The following is an 18,808-nucleotide window of genomic DNA, read 5'->3' on the forward strand; positions in this document are numbered from 1 at the left end:
AAATGTGTGGATTTACCAGAGAGATTACACTGACTAGACACAGAAATAAAACATTTTAAAGCTCTTCTTAACTCCCAGGGCAAACTAATATTCCCTAATGGAGTGTCGAGGGGCACGTCTTACTGTTGATTAAAGCAATAAGGTCCTTCAGTTGTTTATAGCTAAATGGTTGTTAGAGTAGTATTTTATACTTAATTAAGTAAGTAAATCACTACTGGTTTGCAGTACTTTATTGCTCTGCAAGGACATGTGTGTATGTGTGTGTATATATATATTTTTTTTTTACCACAACTCTGAAATGCCTAGGATGCTTGTTTAGGATTTTTTCAAGTTGATCAGATTTCTCATGGAAAGACTGTTGTCTGTTTTTAGAGTACCATGTAAAATACCTATTACAGATTAAATTCTAGATTGTATTTTAACAAGTCTTTACCAAAATGGCTCTTAAAAAGGCAAATAACCCCAAAATATGTCAAAAGTGCATACTAAAAAAAAAAAAAATTGAACACAAGCAATCCAGAATTGAATTCTGAGATTCTCACAGTGGTAATCTAAAAAGAATAGTTTAGATGTACGTCATCATTTTAGATTTTATGGTATGTTTCAACATGCATGAATTACATAATTTCAATATTGGGATGGCGAAATAGGTGATTATAGAGGTATCCTATTCAGGTAATAATTTTCTAATATGCTTCTCTAATATGCTTTTGTAGTCAGAGGAAAATACGCTAGCATCAAAACTCCTATGGAACCAACCTAAATTCCAATTTTTCTCTACTGATAAGTGCAGAACTGTCCTAATGGGTTGTGTATGTAATGCTGGAGTAGAGGAATTCCAGGTTGAAATGGTGCATTAAAACACCTCATATGTGATAGCTGTAAGTTTGCAGTCATGTCTGATACATGACTGTGAAGTGGTCAGTGGAAAAATGGCTGGTATTGTCTAGGTTTGTGCTTTGTGATCTCTTGTAAACACTAATTTGAAACACTTTTCATCTGTACAGGACTGCTACTTCATAACAATCTACAGACATCCAGGAATGTTGGTTTTCTGGTTTCCTTTATGTATCCAAGATTTCTGCACCAGCAAAAGTCTTCAGTGTTGTTGGATATTCTTTCAATTCAATCCCCAAGGTGTAGGTCTGCAATTTCTACAGTGTTGGCAAGGTCTGGTGCCTAGGATGTTCCTTCTGGAGCCATCTCTGACCTGATGTGTTTACAATGCAGGGAAAGCTGCACTTTCACTTCTCCCTACACACTTAGCAATCCTTCCCCATATGCTTTAACAGTAGTATTAGAAAAACAGCTCAATTACATGGCACCCTGATGTGACTGCATGCTGCTTTCTCACGTGATTGGAAAGCCAGAGAAACTAATGAGTGGAGGAAAAATGATGGAGGGCAAGGAAAGAGGAAAACCTGTGTGCATAATTAAAATAAATGGATAGGATAAAACCAAAACACACAGGAGGAAATAGAAAAAGGAGATGAGTAAAATTCCTAGACAAAATGCATTGCTAGTGTTTGTTTCATAGTTGAGTGCCGGTAAACTAACTTGATTTCTTAATTTCCAATGTGTTGATGTTATGCTTTTGGCTACTGACTACTTCCTAATGGTGCTTGTTGTGCTTTAAGAGAACTTGAGACCACTGAAGAAATTTTTTTGTTCCCTGATGGCACTTGATGGAAAAGTGGGGGCAGTACTTTCAAATAGATGTCATCCATCACAATACCAGCATTTAATAGAGAAATAGTCTGCACTTCGTAAGGAATTAATGTAGCAATATAGTGGTTTCTTTATATTTTTTTACATAATTTAATTTCCTTTACGTACCTACACAGTAGGGAGAGATTCTCAAGTGGACCAGGTGTAGCAAATGTATTTGTACCTGCTATGCACAAGGACTTCAAGCAGTTTCCATACTATTCAAGGATGTTTTAGGAGATGCTGAACAGGTTTCTGGCCTAATAAGGGAAAGTGCAATGAAGGTCGTGCCCAAAGTCCCAGACTTGGTTCATAAGCATTACATTTGGGATGGATACATGTTTTTCTGGAGAGACAGGGAAGATGAGGGTGGAGGGTTGCCCCCTCTGTAAAATGAGCAGCTGGAGTGTATGGAGCTCTTGGACTGACAGTCAGACTGGCTGAGAACGCTAAAGATCAAAGGAGTGACTACAGAGGGTGACAGTGGTGGATTACAGGCCGGCTACTCTTGATGAAAGTTGACTAAAATAGCAATTCTGGGACATCTATGGGTCACAGATCCTGATTCTTCAGGAGGAGTGAAGCTTCCTGCCAGGTGGATGAGTAAGATGGTGGGATGGAAGCAATCCAGCAAATTTCAGGAAGCTTTCTTGGTAGATATCCTGAATGGGCCAACCAGGGGTGTTGCACTAATGGATGTCCATTAACAATGAAAAATTGTCTAGGAATGTGAGAATGGCAACTCTGGCTATAGTCATGGTCATAACTCAAGATCCTGCAGGGAGTGAGGATATCAAGTCTTTGGACTTCAGAGAGTGAACTTTGGCTTATTTGAGGAACTGGTAAATGGGAGGCAGTTTTGAAAAGTGAAGGGAGCCTAGGAAGGAAGGCAGATTTTAATGGAGCCTTTTTCTGATGCAAGAGTGACAGAACCAAGTAGGAGGAAACAATGTTGATGAATTGGGATACCAGCTACACTAAGTGGAGAACATTGGACTGAACTTCATGGCAAAAATATCATGGTGGAAGTATGAACAGGTTATAGTGAAGGAGTTACAGAAATATCTAAGCATGTAGGGAAGGGGGTAGACATACACAAGGGCGTGTAGAATCTGATGTTGCTCTCAAAAAGCTCTGTTAACAGTAAGGGGCTGGACCACTAAGAGCTGTTGAATGTAAGCACAGGTAAGGCTGATGAATTCAGAGCTGCCTTTACCTCAATGACCTGAAACATACGCTTGGAGGCAAGATTGGAGCAAGCGAAGATCTACCAGCAGTGGATGAGCATCAAGAGAGGGATTATTCTGAGAACTTGACCTGGGCAAATCTGGCTGGGCTGGGGTTCTGGGCTGTGTCTAAGGGTGCTGACAAGATCTGGCTGATGCCTTGACAGCAGCTGCTCTCTGTGCCATTCAAGCCTTACCAAATGTTTGCCACCTTTGATAAAATGTAGGCATTTTCAGGCATGGGGATGGTAGTTGATGCCATGGCAACTTTAGTAAGGTGCTAGGCACTCGCTCCTGTGCTATTTTTGTATGTGCTTAGGACTCTGTAGTCTGGGTGGGTAAAAACCTCATTGCATAGCAGGAGTCAGAAAGTTGCAATTTAATAGGTTGCACTTTTCCTGGAGGACAGAAGCAAGTGGAATCCTCTTGCATTTTAAAATGTCTTTCAAGGACCTGGAGATGACAGGATCCACTGTTGCCATGTTTGCACACGGCTGCATACTTGAGGTGCCATCAAACAGCTTCAGGGCTGGGCTGCTATCCAAAAGGAACTGGGCAGGCTCAAGAACAAGCCAGCATGAACTTTTGAAATTTAACAAGGACAAACATTCAGCCTCTGGGAAGGGAGGGTACCTTGCAGAGATTCAGACTTGGGACTGCCTGTCTGGGTAGCAGTTCTGTTGCAAAGGCTGTGGGCATGCTAAGTAGGCAGCATGACCACAGCCAACAAAGATAGCAGCATGCCAGTATCTTGGAAAAAGTGATGATCCACAGCTATTTGGCACTCACTAGGGCTCTTGTAGACCACATACTGTGTCCAGGTATGTCATTCCCCTCTCAGAATCCAGTGCCAAGAAAGTTGTTGACAAGTTGGGACAAGCTTAGTGGTCAGCCAACAAGGCCAGGAATGGAGTATGTGTCCTGCAAGAAGAGGCTGAGGGAGCTGAACTCAGTTGACCTGGAGCTGATTGGAAGGGACAACAATGGGTTATCTGGTCCAACCTCCCTGCTCAAGCACATGGCACATGATTAAGGCCAGATGGTTTTTGAATATCTCCAGTGAGGGAGACTCCACAACCTCTCTGAGCAATCTATTCCAGTGTGAGGTCACTTGCACAATAAGTTCTTCCTCATATTCAGGTAGAACTTCCTGTGCCATTTCTGCCCATTGCCTCTTGTCCTAGTGGTTGGCACCATGAAGAAGAGCCCGGCTCCATCCTCTTCATACCCACCCTTTAGATATTTTATACACATTAATGAGCTCCCCTCTCAGTTGCCTCTTCTTGAGGCTGAACAGGCCCAGCTCCCTCAGCCTTTTGTTGTAAGAAAGATTCCCCAGACCCTTGACTAATGTAGTATGGCTTCATAGCTGTCTGCTGGACCTGCTCTAGAAGCTCCATGTCTGTCTTGTATGGACAGACTTGTATGAGCCCAGAACTGGACACAGCACTCCAGATGTGGCCTCCCCAGGGCTGAGTAGAGCAGGAGCATCACCTCCCTCGACCTTCTGGCAATGCTCTTCCTGATGTATCCAAGAATTCCCTTGGCCTTCTTTGCTCCACAGGCACACTGCTGGCTCATCGACAGCTTGTTGTCCCCCAGGACCACCAGGTTCTCCTCTGCAGAGCAGCTTTCCAGTAGATTGGCTCCTGTCCCATACTGGTGCATGGGTTTGTTCCTCCCCAGGTGCAGGACCCTGCATTTGCCGCTGCTGAATTTGAGATGGTTCTTCTCTGCCCAACTCCCCAGCCTATCAAGGTCCCTCTGAAAGGCCGCACAATGCTCCGACATATCAGCCACTCCTCCCAGTTTGTATCAGGAGCGATGATGGGGGGAGTACAGGGGGCTGGGGCCGGGGTGGGGGCTGCGTCGGGCAGTGCGTGGGGGACTTCCCGCCCTGGCCGGCGGGCGGAGCAATCCGCCTTTGGGCTGTGCCGCTGGAGCGGGCGGGAAGCACGGCTGCCCGATCCCTGCGCGCCTCGGGCTGGGCGCGGGGCTCTCGCCGCCACTCGGAGGAAGAGGAAGTGGCCGCGGTCCCCGGCCGGGCTGAGCGGGAGCGGAGCCGCCGCACCCGGGCTGCGCCGCGCAAACTTTGTGCCGGGCGGCGGGGCCGAGTGGCGGCGCGGCGCTGCCCCGGCACCTCCCCGTCGCGGAGCCGAGGGGGGAGAGGCCCCGGAGCGCGGCGGGCGGGCGCGGGCGACAGCCGGAGTAGGAGGAGGAAACGCTGTCAGCGGGGCCGGCCGTCTCCGCCCGCCGGGCATCCTTCAGCACCATCGGGCTGCGTTTCGCCCGCTGCCTGCCCCAGGTACTGCCGCGCACCCCACCGGCTCGGCGGGCAAACTTGGTGAGGGGGCGGGAGGGGGTTGCTGCTGGGCAGGGTCTGCACGCCGGAGCGGGGAAAGCCGCTCCGGGGCACTGACTCGTGGTTCTCTGGCTCCCGAAGTTCGGAGCGGGGCGCGGGCCGGCTGGCGTGCCCGGGTTCGGAGGGGCTGCTGGAGCCCGGCGCGGGGGGGCACTGCCTCCCGCCCGCTTCCAGCCGGGTTTCGGGCTGTGCAGCTGCTCCGGAGGGTCCGCTCGCTGCGGTCCTGCCGAGGGGCCACAGCACAGCCGGCCGGGAGGGCGGCGGGGCTGGCGGGGCGGTGCCGTCCTGTCAGCCCATGGGTGCGGAGACTGCCGGGCTCCGCCGGGCTGCCCGCGGCCAGGACGGACCGGAGGCGACATCGCCGGCAGGCGCTTCCAGCCAGTGGGATGGTTATTCGCGTCCAGCCCCGCCGCGGTGAGGCAGAGCCGGGAGAGGACGGAGCTCTGAGGGGAGCCGGGTGGGCGCCCGCCTGCCCGCCCAGCCCGGCGCCGCTCCTCACATGCCGGGCACCTGGAGGCGGCGGTGCCGTGCCATCGTGTGGCTGGCTGGGGTCTGGGATTTTACAGTCGCTGTTTTCCAATTTTATTGCCTTTTCAAGTTCTTGATGTTGTTTCAGCACGGTTTTCTCAAACTATAAAGAGGCAGTGTGATCATGGTTCAGCATTTTTATGTCTGAGTGTGAAATGTATCTCTCTTCTCTCTGGTTTGTCTAAATTCGTGTCAAAACAGCCTCTTCTTACAGCCTGTGTATTTCTGGAAAAGGGGAATTTAGTTGAATGGACTTTACAGTTCTTCTTTGATACTTTCGGCTTAGTCAAATAATTAATGGGAGACATTTATTCTCCATTACGCCTGAGCGTGCTTCCCTCCGGAGCGCTCCCAACTCGGACGAGAGAAGGAGCTGAACGAGAGGCTGCTGTGTGGCAGGACAGAGAGCGGTGCTGGAGTCTTGGTAGGGGTGGCTTTTGTGCTAAAAGAGGATACTGTATTTAAAATAATGAAAATACGACTATACCTGAAAGAATGTTCTGTAATGTTTTCAGCCAAAGTTAGGAAGCTGTGGTCTGATTGTATACTGCTTCAATCTTTATTCCCTTTAAAAAGAAGTAAATGATTTATTTTGTAGGAGAATAACCTTATCAAGATGTAGCTGACCTCTAGCTTATAAGGGGAGCTCTTTTTATACATCTGCTTTTATATTTTATTTTTAATAAATCCAATCCATTTCAGGTCCTGGTGTTGAAAAACAAGTTAGTGGTAATAACCCTCTTTTTCACAATGCTAGAGGTCACATATGTGTATTTAATTTCTGTTTTTTGTAGGGAAAAAGAAAAGTCTCAGAATGAAGGGTTATTTCAGGAATCTAGCTTAACCTCAAGTAAGTTACATTAGACAAGGGGCTTTCCACCTCTTGAATGTTGGCATTCCCCAGTCTGAGAATGAAGCATGAAATGAGTATATACAGCTGTGATTAAATACCCTAAGGGAGTTCTGAGCTGTGGTACTGGGAAACACAAATACCATATTGGGTATAATGAACTGGCCTAAGACTCTGTGGTGGAAAAGCTGGGGTCACAGACTTGTGAAGAATAAAAATCAAAGTTGATGAAGTCTCTGTTTGAAGTAAGTAAAAAAGTAAAAAAATATTCACCAAACTACTATTCCATCCCTAACTTCATGTGAGACTTGCACTAGTGATCTACTTTACTTTTTGCCTTCCTCAGGTGGCTGGGGTTCTACTCCAAGGCAAACTAGCAAAAGGCAGTAGACAGAGGACTATCAAATCTGAAGTTTTTTACCATGGTTTTACTCACTGTCATTAAGCAGCTGTGCATACATTGCAATATGCATCTGTTTCTCATGCCTGTTCTCTGTGGGTTCCGAGTGGTGTGGGGTTAACTTCAAAAGAAAGTTGGATTCATATCTAACATTCCTGTGCATGCTTTTGTCAGGTTAATTCAGTCTTTTTTTTTTTTTTTTTTTTTTTTTTTTAATCTGCTGTGATTTCTCTTTATGTTGTTGATAATAGTACTCTTTTTTAGCATCCTGGTAGTCTCCTGTTGTCACATGGAGGCAACTTGCTTGAATATTTGCACACGGTATTTTGCCATAAATTTACCTGTGCATTGTTCAGTGACATTAACACTTTGTTATCTTCACCAAAAATACACTGCCTAAAAGTATTTTGTAGAAAGACGTGGTATTATTATCTGAATCTTTTGCTTTACTGAAAGACAGCACTGTGGTTTCACCAAGTATTAAATATTTTGGATGAATGTTACAGGGTGATGTGGGTGGTGTGGCAAGCAAGGGTCTCCCACCAACCTGCTGTTCCTCACATTGCTCCCCACCACTAGCGCAACGCTTGCCTTAGTCCTCCACCACTTCTCTCTGATGCTGCTTGCTCCTCTTCCTCCCACCCTGTTGCTCACGGGCCCACACACACCCACACAACCCACCTGTGTTTCCCTAGAGGAGTTTAAGTGTGGCTGGTGGCAGGGAGCCCACTGAGCTCCCTGGCTTGCAGGCTCAGGGACAGCACAGGGCTAAGTAAGTGTGTTGTCAGGGCAGCAGAGTCAAGCCTAAATCGGTGATGTGAATGCTGCAATGAGAACAATAGCACCTAATAAGAGTTTGTTGAAATCACGTTATCATGCTGGCGTGTTATTTGACATGTTGCATGCCAGTGCTGTGCTTTCTTTGTAACTTGTGTTTACAAGACCTGTCAGGGTAGTCTGTTCTAACTTTATTGAATCTGTATTATAGTTATCCATGTATTACTTTGCTTTCTTCCTTAAGCTTAGAAACTCTGGAAACTAGATTAGCAATTGTCTTAATTGGCCAAATTATGTTTTTCTCTGTTTTTTGTGTAGTCAGTACATTTTCTTGTCTCCATGTGAGACAGTACCAAATCTGATGAAATAGTTTGGTTTTTAATTCTAGCAATTGGGGCTGCAATTCATCATGACAGGTCTTCCAGAGTTCTTGGTATGAATCCAGATTAGTCCTGATTTGTGTTCTGCTTCATTCTGCTTCTGTTGAGTTGTGGTATCTTTGGCTTCTCCAACTTGCCTTGGCTTCTGGCATGTTTCATTTTATGCTGGTGTTTCTTGATCTGAGACTGTTCCTCTGCGGAACTTTGTTCCTGTCTCTTAAGCTCTCTGCTTATTCTACATTTCCTTCTTTATTAGGTAATTCATCTCACTGTGTCTGGAAACCTTCTTATGAGTTCTCTTGTCATTTCCTTGGGTTCCAAGTTCTGCAGATACTCATATTGTAGTTTAAACATGCTCCAGATCTCCCCTGTACATCCTCTGGTTGCTCATTCCTGTTCATCTCGCTAATGAATTCCTTAGTTTTTGAGATTTGCTTTTTGAAATTGAAAACCTTAATTGCAGATTTACTTGGGTTGATCTGCAGTTGAATTTAAATCAGATCAATCAAAAAGGATAAATCTGGGATTATTCTTTCACCAACCTTCCTATAAGCTGAGATTTAGTTATCAGCCTCAAGTTTAAAATCCTGGCAGCACTGGTCAAATTCATAAGTATGTGGTGAAAAAAAATTGGTCAGCTGTAACATCTGACAATAGATGGGACCGATTTATGATAATTGTTCCCTGTATCTATACTTTTTTCAAAATGTTTCAAATAGTTTGGTAAACATTAGTTACTTAAGCACAGATCCCTTCACACAAATAAAAATTATTGCAATATTTATTGAATATATGCTTATCTATATTCCTGGATAGTAATACTATTGAAAAAAAAAAGACTAAGTGGGTATCTCTTAGTAAAGAATTTCCCTCTTAGGTGGTGTAATCTCAAAAAAACCCCTATGCAGTGGTAAGGAGACCTGTGCAGGGTGGGAAAAATGAGGAGGAAGTCTGGAGCATGGCTGTTTTCTGGGACCTGACAAAGGATCATCCTGGCATCCTATTCTGCTTTCTTTGTTTACCTGTACACCCAGTTTGCCAGGTCTGGTGTTTTTTAATTCTCTTCTTTGGTTATGCTGTTTTTTTGGCCTTGTTGTTCTTCCTCTACTTCATTGCTTTAACTATGCTAAGAAAGGGACTCAACTATAATTTACAAGCACTCTCAGGGTTTGTTTGGAGCTGAGTGGGGGACTACACATTCTGGTGTTTCGTAGACTGAGAAGGATGCAAGAATTAAGTGACCACATGCCAGCAAGTGAACTGAGCATGAAGTGCTTATTATTTTGAAAATGGAAAGGTCAGGATTGCAGGAGTGAGGGTTTAAGAAAATAAGCATGTCTCATTACTGCATAACAAATGTGAAGTCCTGCAATTATTTGTAAATGCCTTCCAGCATCCCTATGAGGTACCTAAGTATTACCTATGGAAGGAAGAATGATGATGAAAGGTCTTAACCAAAATCAAGAGAGAAAACCTGTTAATACATTGCAGTTATCTTGTTTTCCAGCTGCTGCATTCATCAGTAAGAATACTATAGTCTGTGTTTTGTGAGGAGAACGTTAGCAGTAGTCTAGGATACGTGTTTTAAAAAAATAAATTAATACATGATAAAGCTTACAAAATACGTTCACTAGTCCTGGCCCATAAATGCTTTAAATATGTTAATGCAAGCAAGCTTACTCTCACTAATTTTGCTTAAAAACAAGCTGACAAGCATTAATTTTCCGTACAGCATGTTTTCCTTGGATGCCATTGTAAGTACTAAAATTACCTAGTTCCTATTTCAGCTGGTAGTGTATTTCACTTACACATTTGCTAGAATATTCAGTCTAATGCTATATACTTAGCAGTTGACTCTAAGATTATAAGTATTTAAAATAATTGTTTTGGAATTATTTTCAAATCATCCCTCTAAGTAGTCATTGACATTATGCATTGATTAGTTGAAGTAAACTATTTAGCCACTATGTACTTAGTTGATAAGCATCCCTTAAATTACTTATTCTGGTAATCTATTCAAGCTTCCATTAGCCATGTGGTTCTGTTACATTTCAGTGTAATTTTCATTATTATTCCTTGGAGATAAATTGTTAGGGAGTTTCATGAAAGGATGGATCAATAAATCAGGTTAGCCTCATTTATTCCCCAATATACACTCAAAAGAAAATCAGTTAGAAGACAAGGGTTTCTTTTGTTTTTCCTTCTTTTCTTTGTGCTCTTTTCCTTCTAAAAAGGAATCCTGGGTCCTGAATCACTGTTAATAAGAAAATAAGTTGTTAGCTACATAGTATTATTTTATCCTTTTTCTTTGCTAATTCTGAACTTGTATTTCATCTATTTTGAACACACGCTAGCAACCTGAGAAAGGAAATCCAAGCTGCAAGAGAGTATTTTAACAAAGCTGAGATTCAGAGATCATCAGCTGAGAACTTGACACATCTCTAAAAGAGCTGTAAAAATTCCTGTGATACATTCAAGATGCATTTATTGTTGTGGATCACAGAGGTGATTAAAAGTGGAAATACAGCTGGCTTTTTTTTCTCTTGCTGACTACAATTTGTTGTAATTTTTTTTGGTTTTTTTTTCATGGCAAAAGATGGTACTGGTTTCAATAAAACTTGTATTAAGGAGCATTCAGGGGCAGGTCGTTTGACATGCTGGGATGGGTTTCTGTCCTGTACCTCAAGATGCTCCCCAGAGCTCCTCTGCTCCTAAATTACACAATGCAGGACAGTATTGGGGAGGAGGAGGTGGCAGCGAGAGGTTTATTCTGCAGCTTGTGAGTTGGGTGTTTGTTTGGGATGTATGAATCCTGGGTTAAATTTTGCATTCAATTTGCAGAAGCAAGCTACTCCTTTCCTCACCAGTGAAGGCCTTTGCTGGCCTTCACAAGAGAAACTAAGGAATTGATTGACTAAGCTTTGCTGTTGTTCTGCAGCTCAGCATACCTTCTATTCTTGATGCTTTGCGAAGTTAAAGTGAAGATGCAGACTAAAACAACCCAATCTGTTGTGAGATTTGGGTTTCATCTCTAGTTTTATCATCATGTGGCTGAACACATGAACAGTTTGAGATCAACAAGACCATAGAGCACGTGTAAGATTAATTTGCAATCTAAGTGAGTTTGTGGACAGAATTAGGTTTTCTGCCATATGTAATTGTAAAAGCCTATAGCTAAATCATAATTTTAGGGGTTAATGTTCTTCATTAAATGTTGCTTTTCCAAGTTTTTTTTTCCTAAGTATAGAACTTCTAAGTTGATAATTAATTTCTGCATTAATGAAAAAGAAAATGTTTGTCTTAGAACCTAATGCAGAGCAAAAAGAATTTGAAAATTTGGCAAAGTCTTTGAAGGATAGTTTTTCAATTTGCTAAAAAGTGAATATTAGTGATAATATTTTGGTTTAATATGAATAGAAGTGGAATCCACATGCAGGTATAGAAAGCCAGGATAAATCTGTGTAGTACAGTAACTTAAGCATGTCTTATAGCAAAATAATACACCTTCTGAAAATATGCATTGAAGTGAGTTTAGATTACTTTGAATGCATCAGTGATGAACATTTCTTACGGCACTCTTTGATAACTGCAATGTAGAAAATTAAGAAGGTGAATAATGCCCTGTTGACAAGTAGATTTGTAAGTGAAAAGCAAAGAGATACTTTCAGATGATGGTGGGAAGACTGAACAGCACTAACTTTGCTGTGAATGAAAGGAAGAAGGTAATAACTGATGTTAAAAGCCTTTGAAAGGTTATAAAGCAAGCTGTCCCAGAAGGACATTTGTGGGATAACTTTGAGCAGAATTTGGTGATTGAGTGATGACTTGTCATACACACATCATCAGTATATTTGAGAAAACTTTTAAGAATTCCTACCTCTGTGGAATTATTTTCATACTTAGACTCCTCTGCTAAAATAGGAACTTTATTTTTTAAGATTTGTTTTCTACTGCTGTAGTACTTGTATTCTAATTACTGTGGAAGAGATAGTGATATTGTGAAACATAGTTTTGGTCCCCTGATCCATCATTTTTTTCAAGTGAAAGCATCTTTTTTCATCATCCTTTTCCATATATGTGCTTTAAGTAACATAACTGCCTATACTTAGCAAAATGTGAGGAAGCCTTTATCCTCAAGGATACTGTTTGAAGTTTTAGCTAAACAGCACAAAGGTGAAAATCAGTCTTCTAGGAAGCAGACACTCGGAATTAACAACAAAAAAAGCATGTTTTCAGTCCATTCCCAAGTGGGCAGGTAGCTCGTGCTGAATGACTTGTGGGTTGTCTCTGTTCGCAGAGGTCATTGCTCACATGGGTAGTGAGTGTGGAGGAGTTTTTTTCCAAAGGACTGAGAAAATGTTTGCTGGAGGGGCACAGGAGAGTGTCTGTGGCTGCTGCTGGAAGCACAGGCTTTTATTTTGTAGTGCTTTCACTCTGGTTTGGGAAAGAATGCAAAATGCTCTGCGATGTGAAATGCGGAGTCCCCAAGGCCTCCTTCTGCAGCCATCACTGTCTAAGAGTCCTGTGGATTTCAGGCTATTTGTACAACTAAAGGTTGCAGGCGCTGCAGCAGAATGACCTCTGAAATGGAATTTTTTTCCTTACAAAATGCTGTGTACTTATGGTGTGTAAGAATTACTGGGCAATCGCTAAAACAAGAAATTTGGTACACTTGCTAACACGTACCGCTATCTTAATTCATCCTTAACACAATATGCTGCTAGATGTGTTCCATTGTAACTCATGGAATAATACCTAGTGTCTTGTTAGGCTCATTAATATGCAACGCATGTTTATATATTAAAATAAATAACATTTTAGACTGAAGTAAAAAATATTGCACAGGCAAAAGGAGAAACTGCTGTATATATGAAAGAATAATCCTTTAATGGTAATAGTTGTCATTACAAAAAAAAAGGTGGAAAGTATCACTTTGGGAACATTGAAAAGATCATGAGGATTTTTAACCTTAAATTCCAAATTAAAAAAAAAATGAGTGTGCAAACCTTGATTTCATTGACAGAAATTGTTAAAGTAATTTTTAACTTTCTTTCAAAATAATCAGGAAAGGTTGTTTTCTGCTGGATGAATCCACCAAATATTGGAACTTCAGGAATACAAATACCACATCATCCTTTTTTCTCAATGCTAGAGGTCTTTATAGCAAGTGTTTTTTCTGCTTCCAGGTTCTATGTGATCAAATATTTACTGTGTTACTTTTTTCAAGTTCAGTGTGTTGTTCAGTCCTGTTTTGATCTATTTGTTAGGGACTTTGCAGGAAGATGTAGGTGTGCATTTATGGACTTTGCACATGATAAGAAGGTGGGTGGTATTGCTGAACCCAGAAAAACTTCCAGCTCTTCCAAGGGTGCTGGAGAATGGGGTGAGGCTATTACTGAGCAGTAAAAGCACAAAGGAATAGAGAAAAGTTATGAGAGATGAATTGGAAACTTCTCAGTTGTGTTGGATAAAAATAAGAAGAAACAGGTTCTTTGTCTGCTAGGAAGTTGACAGTAAACTGTGAATGTGATGATTCAGCTGTGAATGATGATTTTAGGTGCAGTAGGTGTATTATTTGCAGTAGAGACAGGGAAGCATGAATGTTGTTTTCATAAGCCTTGTTAAGATCTCGTTTTGAGCATATGGCCACCTGTGTTCATGTAGAGAAATGAGAACAGCGATGCAAATGAGAGTGAGTGGGGTGATGAAGGGACCAGAGATCCTGTCTAGGAAATGGCAGAAAAGGACTTGAATGCATTTATCATAGCAAAACACAGCAAGGGATTTGGGAACTGTTAATAAGAACAATTTCTCAAGAAAATATGAGGAAGGAACAAAATTTATAGAAATTAAACCACAGTATGAATAAAAATGTCCCTTGTTTTAAACAAGGATTTCATCCTCCGCTTTAGGTTTATAAACTGTCAAGGTAAAGGCAGCCCTGGTCTGTGACTGAACTTTCTCATGTGCTCACTGCTGCGTCAGAGCTTGCAGGGAGGCTGTGACACAGACCTTCCTGATGCTCCATGAATGGATCCCATGCCTTTGAGCATCTAGGGGGGCCTGCAGGAGCCACTCTTTGTTACTGGCTGTTTATTCTGCATTTCTCTCCCTGTTCTCAGAGCATGAGTTTCTCTGTGTAGGCAGAGGCAGGATGTTGGGTGGCTTGTGATGGAAAACCTCAGGTGCCTACCTGGTATGTGTTCATACTTTTGGTTTTTGTACTTGCTGCTGGTTGAAATAATTTGCCTGAGTCCCACCAGTGTTGTTGAGAGGAATTAGAGGGTTTGGATCACCTGAATATTTTCATCAAGTAATTCTTCCATTCTTTCATACTCAGATGAGCTATAATGTGGAGGACATTGAGAAACATTTAATGTGTAGCAGGAATGGTTGTCAGGAATAATCCTTTAAAATGTTGTGGGCTGGCAGCTTATTAAAGAAAACTAGATTTATCTAATGCAGTTCTGTGGCCAGGTGCCTCTTCTGTTTTGAAGACAGATTTGTAAAGTGCCATTATTTCCTAAAAAAATGAGGTGGGAGGAAGTGAGGTTAATCTGTAAATGCAGGTAGTTCTCTGCAGAGAGAACTTGCTTTTTCCATTGAATTACAAGGCTAGATATTAATTTGAATATTACAGAGATCTGTGTAAATGTTAATACTAGGTGCTCTCTTAGTAACTGCATATATAGAAATTGTTACTAGGTTGACAACCTTAATATTAGCAAGTTATTTTGCATTTTCAGCTACTTTTTATAATGGAATGTGTGTCTTCCAGAGTGTACTAATGAATACATTTGAAAGTTGTGAAATACATAAACTGTCAGTTTTTCATTAAAATAATAGTATGCCTGAGGGTAGATATGAGTAGTACATACTTCAGTTACTATCTGAGCATTTATTTAGTTACACAATTTTATGTAGTTTGTAGGCAGCTTGTATTTAAAAATCAAAAATCACCCTAATGTACTAGTGTGGGGCATGAAACCAGAAAGAAAAAACTCAAAGTTAATCATGTTTATACATTTTCCCTTTTCCCTACCTCTTTGTATCAGGAACTGCTGAAATGGGTTGTGGATTGAACAAATTAGAGAAGCATGATGAAAAACGACCTGGTAATATCTATTCAACTTTGAAGAGGCCCCAGGTAGAAACCAAGATAGATGTTTGCTATGAATATCGATTCTTGGACTTCACAACACTAAATGATAGTAAGTACATAATATTTTTCTTTATATTTTTTTCTATGAAAGTAAGTGGTAAGTTGATTGGTCCATAATGTTTTTTGAATAGTAGTTAAGTTCTTAAAATGTCTTCAGTTTCTTTAAGTAAATGCCTTCTCTTCAGTCAGAATGCTTCCATGCAGAGATCTAAGTGAGAATTCTGTGTTAATTTTTAGCCTTACAGCTAGTTACAGGTTGTCAGATTTTAGGTTCTTTTACCCTTCCCCTTTTATTTGTTTTATTTTCTTTGATTTTTTTGTTTGTGTTTTTACTCTCATGTGGACACTTATTTCCTTAATTTGCATTTTATCCAATTTTAATATAGTAAAGCAATTCAGGTTTGCAAGATTATATACTTTCCTCCTCATTTTCTTTGCTCTTTTGTGTTCTCTGGGCTCTGTGAGAGGTATTTTGAGAGGCTGAAGTTAGTCTTCAGTTTTGATAGCTTGCCATAAATAACTCTTATGTGGTTATCAATACTTACAGGTGCAGCCATGTAGGTGGAAACAGGATAGTGGGAGACACTAAAGACCTAAAACATCAAAGGGGTGACGATCCAGTCTCATGCAATTTTTACCTTGTTTTTTTTTTTTTTTCTTCAGTCTGAAATAGTCTTGTTTTAATTCTTGTGACAATCCATAGATACTCCATTTTTTCCTTGCTGATTGACGTCAGGCATCTCTGCCAGTGTTGCTCACACCATTGCTTGTGCCCTCTTTCACTTCAGAATTAGCCTGTTCTACAAGCAATTACTCCTCACACCATTTGGAAATCTGAAGCTTGAGCAGAAGGCTGGGACCTGCTTCTTGCTATATATAAAACAACACAGTACCAAAATCTGCTAGAGCTGGCTGGCAGGATGCCAGGTAGAGCCTCTGTGCCCTGCAGTGTGCTGCAACTTCTCTTGTTTTGCAAGTCAGGTCAAAGGAGAAGCTGGAGCCGTGTCTCTCATGGTGTGAGACAAAGAGCTGCTGGTGTGCCGCTTGATGAGACACCTCGTGCAGCTCAGCGTGTCAGCTCAGAGTAGTGGGATTTGGTTGGGTCTTAAAACCTGCTGCAAGCAAATTTGAGTTTGACAAAGGTGGAGGTTTAGAATAGGTAATTGGACAGGACTGTGCTCTTGTAGGCAGTTTTGAGAGTTGAGAAATTTTGTCTTTGCAGACTTTGAGTGCCTGTCTTCTGTATTTGTCTTCTCTTAAGTTTTTTGATACACTAATTGGGATGCACTGCTGTTATTGAGAGCACCAAGCGAATGGTAGAGGAATTTTTTTCATGTTTATGTATTTCAGTTGTTTCGACATTTATGTGTTTTTATTTCAAAGTGAACTGTTTATGTCCTTTGATAGTTTGACAGCTTTTACCGAGATGTATTGCAAGTTGTGTCATTAGCAAAAATGAATTAATATTGAGGACACACTTCTCTGGGCTTTTCTGGAATGTTCGTCACTGTTCTGTCTGAGTGTCTCTCAAGCTTTAGCATGTGCATTCTCCTGTTCTCTCATGAAGTCTCATCTTTGGCACTCTGTGGAGGAAGAATCAGTACTTGTGGTAGCATTGAGGCTTGCCTCAGGAACAAAGGATGTCTGGTAAAAAGAGAAGAAGTTAAACCCAGGCTTTCTAAGTCTGATGAAATGCATAGGTTTGGTGTAAAGCATACTTGTATAGATTTTTCTTACTTATCATAGATTGTTATAATATGATTTTAGGAGGCATGGGTTTAAGGAGACTGTTAGTAGAAGCACTTGCATCAGTTTCTTGGGCTTGCCAAATAGCATAAGCTCTCCAGCTTCGCTGAGTTCTGCTTGGAGTGTTGTATCCCCATCACTCCAGTCTCTGAAGATGTCCGTGGATAGGCAAGGTGTGGGGAGGATGGAGCTGTTGTTCCTGCTCTTTTTCCTTAGTTGTCACCTATGACTATGTTCTCTCAGGATTGGCAGTTCCCTCCCTGTTCTAGTCGTTGGCTGTGTGAAGGCTCGTGTTGCACTATGTAGTGTTATGACATTCCAGGCTTTTTGCATCACAACTGGTTCATTTATTTTTTTGCTGAGAAATAACCTCTGCAGATAAACAGAGTTAACAATGAGTGTTTCACCTATATCTGTGTGGATTTGGAGGCTCCTAGGAATGAAATGCTCCTAGAGGTGTAAAAAACCCATTTGGATTGTCAAATCTGTCTTCTGTGAATCTACTTTAGCCCTTCCAGCGTGTATGTATATCATGACATAATTTTTTCCACAGGTTTTCTCCTTCATTGGGTTTTAGAATAAGCCATGTTAAATTATGAGTGGCTACAGAGTATTTTATTGTATTCTTATGTTGGGCCTTGTTTACAAGGCTAGTGAGCCTGGTAGTGCAGACAGGTACTCATTTTTCTCTGTAGCTTTTCTATAGCTATGATTGCTCTGATAACTATATCTCTCACAAGTCTTTAATCTTAATGGTGAGAAGGATGTGATTGTCTCCATGTTGCAGGTGGGAGCTAATTTACAGGTTACTGCCAGAAGTTTTTCAAGTTCTTAGCATTTCTTCCTGTGTTCCAAAAGCAGCTCTTGTTGACTTCAGACAAAAAGATGGATACTGGTTATATTTTCAGTTTAGAACTGCATGGATTTGCAAATTAGATACTCAGATAATGAGAGATCAGTTTCAGAATGTGGCATATGTTTAAAGTGCACTTTAGCTGGCTGCTTTTTTTTGGTAAGTTTTTGCAGCTGTATGTGGGGAAATGCTGCTCCCATCTCTTGCCTCCTATCTCCTCTGTTAATTCATTTAACTCATGTATCTGGCAGGTTATGCAGTTTTTTTGTTTGGTTATCCTCTGCCGTATCTGTGCCTTGTGGAAGGGTCTGAAGAGTGCTGGAGTTGGTTGAAGTGGAGGGAGCATATTTTCAGGAAGAGAAACAGAACATTCTTTAAGTCAGCTTGCACAATTATGAACTCACAGAATCACTGAGTGAGGTTGGAACGGACAACAATGGGTTATCTGGTCCAACCTCCCTGCTCAAGCAGGGTCATCCCAGAGCACATGGCACATGATTGAGGCCAGATGGTTTTTGAATATCTCCATTGAGGGAGACTCCACAACCTCTCCGAGCAGTCTATTCCAGTGTGAGGTCACTTGCACAATAAGTTCTTCCTCATATTCAGGTAGAACTTTCTGCGCCATTTCTGCCCATTGCCTCTTGTCCTAGTGGTTGGCACCATGAAGAAGAGCCTGGCTCCATCCTCTTCATACCCACCCTTTAGATATTTTATACGCATTAATGAGCTCCCCTCTCAGTTGCCTCTTCTTGAGGCTGAACAGGCCCAGCTCCCTCAGCCTTTTGTTGTAAGAAAGATTCCCCAGACCTTTGAC

At 41.7% G+C, this 18,808-nt stretch overlaps 2 protein-coding genes across 5 annotated transcripts in view; both read left to right on the forward strand.

The window, feature by feature from the left end:
• DAZL (deleted in azoospermia like) overlaps window positions 1-1,514 on the forward strand; it is a 30,390-nt gene extending 28,876 nt beyond the window's left edge. For both annotated transcript variants that reach the window (XM_068207657.1, XM_068207647.1), the window contains exon 11: window positions 1,008-1,514. In XM_068207657.1, the coding sequence (XP_068063758.1) occupies window positions 1,008-1,214 (207 nt within the window). In that variant the 3' untranslated portion in view covers window positions 1,215-1,514. The remainder of the gene's footprint in view (window positions 1-1,007) is intronic.
• A 3,495-nt stretch (window positions 1,515-5,009) lies between these two features.
• RFTN1 (raftlin, lipid raft linker 1) overlaps window positions 5,010-18,808 on the forward strand; it is a 96,399-nt gene continuing 82,600 nt past the window's right edge. The window contains exons 1-3 of one of the 3 annotated variants that reach the window (XM_068207625.1): window positions 5,010-5,015; window positions 5,218-5,238; window positions 15,286-15,441. In XM_068207625.1, the coding sequence (XP_068063726.1) occupies window positions 15,297-15,441 (145 nt within the window). In that variant the 5' untranslated portion in view covers window positions 5,010-5,015; window positions 5,218-5,238; window positions 15,286-15,296. Of the gene's footprint in view, window positions 5,016-5,063; window positions 5,278-15,285; window positions 15,442-18,808 lie in introns of those variants that run through there. The other 2 variants (XM_068207634.1, XM_068207620.1) reach the window with 2 other exon arrangements.

Source organism: Anomalospiza imberbis, chromosome 1 (genome assembly GCF_031753505.1).
Source record: "Anomalospiza imberbis isolate Cuckoo-Finch-1a 21T00152 chromosome 1, ASM3175350v1, whole genome shotgun sequence".
Classification (NCBI taxonomy): domain Eukaryota; kingdom Metazoa; phylum Chordata; class Aves; order Passeriformes; family Viduidae; genus Anomalospiza; species Anomalospiza imberbis.